We start from the raw sequence: 6,000 nt of genomic DNA, 5'->3' as shown, positions 1-6,000 counted from the left end.
GTCCAGTTTGGGTGCCAAATGGATTAGTTTTAATGCGTTAAAGTAGAGGTAAAATGGGGCTCTTTTTGGTGTGTGTGTGTGGGGGTCCCTTTGGCCTTAAGCCTAGTGTGAACAATAGACTAGTTGTGTAACTAGTTAATGACAGTAACTAAAGTAATTGTTAGTTAATGTAACTAGCCTAACTAACTAGTTAGCCTAACTATGTGCAACTAGCCTAACCTAGCAGGTTAGTATAACTCACTAACCCTAGTTTAGACTAACCTAATGTGGGTCAACTAAACTATCATAGAGTTAACTAATCTGACTAAGCTTAACTAACCTAACCTAGGGTTAGCTTAGTTTTTTTTTTTTAAAGGTGGAAAAAATGGGGGGAGGGGTGCGGGGCTATTAAGAAGGTTGAATGTCTCTCATTTAAGAAGAGAGGTTTGAAGAGTAGAGTCATAAACCTATCCAACGACCCTAGGAAGACATTTCTATTTATCCATGCCTTCCTCGCCATGCTCACTATATAATACTTGTGCATCTATGATGTGTTTCCCTTGAAAGTTGACTATAATTTGTACAGAAATCCCACATATATATTCATTGGCTTTGCCATCTAAAAGTTTTAACTGAAAGGTACAATATAAAAGTCAATCGTGGTTGGAAATGTTTTAAAGGATCCAAAGTATAGGAAGATTGTACGTATCAATAATACCGATTCAAACCCACAAGCAATGAGGTGATGAAAATCTCTTAAGGATCCAAAGTATAGGAAGATAGTACGTATCAATAACACCGATTCAAACCCATAAAAGCAATGAGGTAATGAAAATCTCTTTCATCATGTGTTTGTGCAATTTAAAGTAGCTCCGTGTATTTGAACTTGGAATTAAGCTAAAGTTGATGGTAGGCATTGGTGAGTATTAAGTCTGTCATTTTTATCATTGTTCATAGCAATCAATCATAACGGCAAGGATAATAACTCATTACCAAATGCTCTAATCCATTCCAAACAAAAAGTAAAGGTGCATGTTACTCAATCAAAGACTTTGAAGATATACATAAAGTTGTCACAAGAATATGGCCTAGATGGGGTAGCTAAATTTAGTGTGTCACTTGAAACAAGAAGGTGCGTGTGGGCATGCTTATGCACAAAGATGTAGCATAATTTTTATTTCAACATCTTCTAGACTCACATGTATAAACTTGTTGCTTTTAAAGAAATGATGGAATCATCTAATAAATCAATTAGAATTCTAAAATAAACTTTAGACATGGCACATTCTAGTTATATCCCTTCAGTACATTATGGAGTTCCAAATGTATATGAGAATGACAAAACTTTGATTTTCATAGCCTTAATTCCAAAGATTCCTCTTCATGCATGTTTGAGGCCATGGTCCAAATGGCAACGTGTTATGCAATTAAAAGAATCTTTTTTCCTATTTTGAAGAATTCGACCAACTGTCGTGCCTCATGAAACAAAGAAAGTGTGAGCTTTAATAACCCAATCTATGATACATACCCATTCCTATGGAGTTATCCCCATCCCACTTAATGGTCCCCACATCACAATTTGGAATTTTAAGAAAACTAGAGTAATGTAGCATCAAGAGTTTATAATAGCTCCCACATCTTAATGGTCCCCTTACATCTTAACGGTTTATAGTAGCTCCCACATCTTAATGGTCCCAAGATCATAAATTGGTGTACAACTATAGTAATTGGATACAATTCTTAAAAAAACTAGAGTAATGGTAGCATCAAGAGTTTATAGTAGCTCCAACTATGCTTTTATTTATTTTGTCGTGGATTGGAATTGAGTTTGTACCCAAGAAAGGGTGTGTAGATAGGGAGGACTAGCTTGGTAAGCCAATTTATAGGTCGTGCTATAAGTCCCTTGATTGTTGTTGGGGATTGCATGATCTTGAATCGTCCTCAAGCAATAATTGAGACTGTTACATGAGGGGAAGAACATTTTGGGTGTTTTTGAAGAATTCATTGTACTGCTAGGGCATTGACACTTGAACTTCCTCTTGGAGATATATGATGGGATAGGTGAAGGTGCATGCCCCTCCATGTAATTTTCAGCTCCCCATTGAGGGAGATGCTTCAGATGTGTGAAAAAGAAAGCAAGAAACAAAAACTAGGAGTGAATAATTTGAAAGCAAAATAAATTAAAGTGAAAAACAAGCAATGAGAAATGAAATATTGAATAAATAAATTAGTATGAACACAATTGCTTTATCCCTCTAGCTTGAATGTGCAAAAAGAGAGAGAGAGAGAGAGAGAGAGAGAGAGAGAGAGAGAGAGGTGCTTGATTAACACATTAATGTGATCCCTTTGAGCTTAAAGATATTTTGATATAGACATAATGTCTGTGTGTGTGTTTGCATTTGTACGTATTTTGGCACATTGATTTGATACCTTAAAACTTGATGATATTTTGATGTAGACATAATGTCTGTGTGTGTGTGTGTGTGTGTGTTTGCATTTGGATGTATCAATTGTGCTTTCTAAGAGTGAGGTGAAACATATGTAGACCTGCACTTGTATTCAACCCCCCGTGCCCCCCTCCCCCCCCTCCCCCTCCCCCCCCAAAAAAAAAGAGAGGGTGTGTGTGCATTATCTATGTAATCTACATTTGTGCTTTGTGAGAGGCAAGCAGAGTCATTTGTGCATCTATCTACATATCTACATTGGTGCTTTGTGAGAGGCAAGTCGAGTGAGTGGGGAAGTAATTGGTGAGGGGAACAACCCTCTAGATTAAGGGTGAGAGGACTTTGATACTTGGGACGATGGATCCCTCTCGAATAGTAAGTACCCTTGTGGAAAGAGGACCCTATGGAAGAGAGAGTGCAGCTTTGGGGTATGAAGTTGAAAATGAATGAAAGATGATGGGGTGTTAAACGTGGAGGGTGGGAATTAGGGAGAGTTGAAGAGGACTCATCAAACATTCAACATCGTGAAATTTTTTATCAAACAAACACACACACAAACAATGGCACTCTGTTCCTACACAAGCACCTGTTGTTCCTTGTTAACTTTGTCCTCTCGGAGCTTCCCTCTGTCGCTTCCCCTTCCCCTTCGCCATAGCCATCGCCATCGCCATCGCCACCCTCCCTTCCCCCTCCTTCTCCCCCTCGCTGCCATGTCCCCTCAGCACCTCCAACACTCCCCCCCCTCCTCTCCTCCCCCTCCCCCCCTCATTGCCACCCCCCCTTCCTCCCCCAGAATCACCCTCGACCACATCAATTGGGACCACTCCTTCGTCCGTGAACTCCCTCCTGACTCCATGGAAGCCGGCCCCGTTCGCCAGGTTCGGATCTGCCTCCTCTCCACATCGCCCACCTCTCTTTTCCTTCCCCTTCTCGTGCTCCTGCCTCTGCCCACTTACGCAGCGGTCCACTTGCCCCGTCGTACGCCACAAGATTGCAATTTTACGTGTGTCTGGATTGGTTTCCTCTAAGCTCGATCATTACTTGCAATATCATATATCGATGAAGCTAAAGAAAATGTTCAATTCCAATCTGTCCACACAAGCTATCCTTATTTCGACGTCAATATTGCGATCACGTTCAAAAGAAGTAACTTTGAACGTTAAAAATGGTATGCTCAAGGTTAATTGTCAAATCGATTGACGTTTTACTTGTTCCTCTCTGTTAGACATGTGGCCTTCAAGAACTGGGCAGACTTTGCCTTTGATCGTCTTTCTGTCGTATGAAATATGGTGCCAAGAGAGCAATTGGATAGAGCCTCTTGTAGCTCTTGTAGAAAACATGAAACGATTCTAAGTGTAGGTGTCTTTGGGCTATCGTTGTTATGATCATGGCCAGCTCTGTACAGATTGAGCTTCTTTCCCTGGATAGAACTGCATGCTCAGAGATTGCTGGTGGCGGCTAAGCAAGTAAAAAAGAGTGTCGTTAGAAATACCTAGACACAATCAGGAAGTCCTTCCTAGTTAGATGTGAGCCAAAAACTGATCTTTTTGAGTTTATCAGTTTGTTCCTTTGAAGACGGAGGTTGAGCCAATGCCATTGTTTTGAAAGGGATATATTATTAAATCAAGCCTTGGATTGTTTATTCAAAATTGCAATGGGTTTTCTAACACTTCCATCCTAAATGTAGCAGCGTTTACAGATCTGGCTGCTGCTTCTCTCTCTCCCTCTCTCTTCCCCCCCCCACCCCAACACACACACACACACACACACACTTTTTTTTGGGGTGAAACCACTGTATTTATATCAAGAAAAAGTTTACAATGAGAATAGTCTAAAGAAAAGACATGAAAAGCAGTGGGAAAACACATCTAAAGATGATACATCCAAGTCATCATGATGACAAGCATCATACAGAGATTGCTGTAACGATGCGCTAAAAAACTCATAAGGTTGGAGCAATGGCTGCCCCAAGAACAGCTGATTCCTCTGCTTCCAAATGGTCCATAGTGCCCATAATCTGACCCAATGAAAAAAGAGAGAGTATTGGACCTGTACTGTAGTAAAAGACAGTGGGAAATACGGTCCAAGAGAGCTATGGAATGAGGACAAAGCCATAGAAGATGTGGAACAGTCTCAGAAGAACTGAAACAGCTCAAACAATCAGGATTTGCAATCCTGCGCTTAGCCAGAGTGACACACACCCACCCACCCAGCCACCCACCTGTTGACACCCACACCCACACCTGCACACACCTACATCCGGCAGCGGGTCACACATGAGACTCTCTCTGTGCCTCTCTCTATATACATGTATGTGTTTGTGTGGCCAGTTGTGGCCTATCTGTATGGCTGGAATGTGGAGGGGAATATTGGAGGTTTCTACATACATCAAGCTTCTGCAACATTCAATCAAATGTAGTTTGAAGTCTAGAGCATATAAACTATTTGCCATCTCATCTATTGTACATCTCTCATAATAGTGTGTGGTCTTGGGATTGAGTTCAATGCTTGTTGGTGCAAAAATTGGCCCTCAAAGCTGCATTTTGGCCACGTACCATCAATGATGGTAGGTTAGGATATATGAAATTTGTTTGGCTTAACAGGTGATTGCAGGGGTCGAAATGAGCCTCTTTTTACCATGTATGCATTTTAAAATGCGTTATGGGCAAACTGGTGATAGGTCCATGTACATCCAGTTTGGGAATATGGACTAGTATAGGTCTCTCTTGTTTTGTTTGATGGACTGACCCCATCTGAACGTATGAGAGACTAAAGTGTAAGGAATAAGAAAGAGAGAGAGAGCAGAGAAAGGAAGAAGGAAGGGGGAAGAAGAAAGGAAGAGAATGAATGTAATGGAGAGAGAGAGTGGGTAGAGGTCTTAGACAATTGCAGGCATACTTGTTTTATAACTATTGTAACCTTTGTGATTATAAAGACAAATTTTGATTCAGGCCAGTGACAAATGTGAAGCATTGAATGAGCCAGGTTGTGGTAGATCATGCACATGCTCTCGTTTGGTCTCCTGCAAATGGCACAGTAAGAGTGGAATCATGGTGGTTCTATGTATGGGTACTTGCCAGATACATTTCCAGCACGTAGTGGAATACTATCTGTGCCATAGGATTTTCAGAATTGGTTCATGAAGCTATGCAACAGACAAACTGGGTGCACGTATCTTCAAGAAGGAATGCATTTCTCAGCCTTCTTTGCATGCAGTTTCAGCTGTTTTTGAGAAATTATGGGTACTAATCCACCAAGATGCAGGAAACATGTTGCTGGAAACTATGTCTAGTTTTGGTATAACGTTGCAAAGGAGTTGGTTGAGATGGATGAAGCCACCCAAAGGAAAACAGGTCCAAATTTTGTTGTTTTAGTAATCTATGATGGGCTGGTGTTGTTTCGCAAAGGAATCAGGAATATGCAGAGCTTGGCATGTACTTACTCAAGAGGGGCTTAAATTGAAATGCGTGAATGCATCTTGCCTATTGAGTCATGAATATGTTGGTCACACAATGTAATAAAGCCTTCTGCATCCTTGGAAAGCATTTTCATTTGTGAGCTTGCCTGTCATCAATCT

The 6,000-nt window shown here is 40.9% G+C and overlaps 1 protein-coding gene across 3 annotated transcripts in view; it reads left to right on the top strand.

Moving 5' to 3' along the window:
• Nucleotides 1-2,971: 2,971 nt before the first annotated feature.
• Nucleotides 2,972-6,000, top strand: part of LOC147885733 (selenoprotein O) — a 55,643-nt gene continuing 52,614 nt past the window's right edge. For 2 of the 3 annotated variants that reach the window (XM_087396611.1, XM_087396612.1), the window contains exons 1-2: nt 2,972-3,301; nt 5,409-5,776. In XM_087396611.1, the coding sequence (XP_087252737.1) occupies nt 5,693-5,776 (84 nt within the window). In that variant the 5' untranslated portion in view covers nt 2,972-3,301; nt 5,409-5,692. The remainder of the gene's footprint in view (nt 3,302-5,408; nt 5,777-6,000) is intronic. The other variant, XM_087396610.1, reaches the window with a different exon arrangement.

This window comes from Dipteris shenzhenensis, chromosome 25 (assembly GCF_047967505.1).
Source record: "Dipteris shenzhenensis isolate YYH24624 ecotype China chromosome 25, Dip_SZ_1.0, whole genome shotgun sequence".
Taxonomy (NCBI): domain Eukaryota; kingdom Viridiplantae; phylum Streptophyta; class Polypodiopsida; order Gleicheniales; family Dipteridaceae; genus Dipteris; species Dipteris shenzhenensis.
The sequence above is the reverse complement of the archived record's forward strand: the minus strand, read 5'-3'. Positions and strand labels throughout refer to the sequence as shown.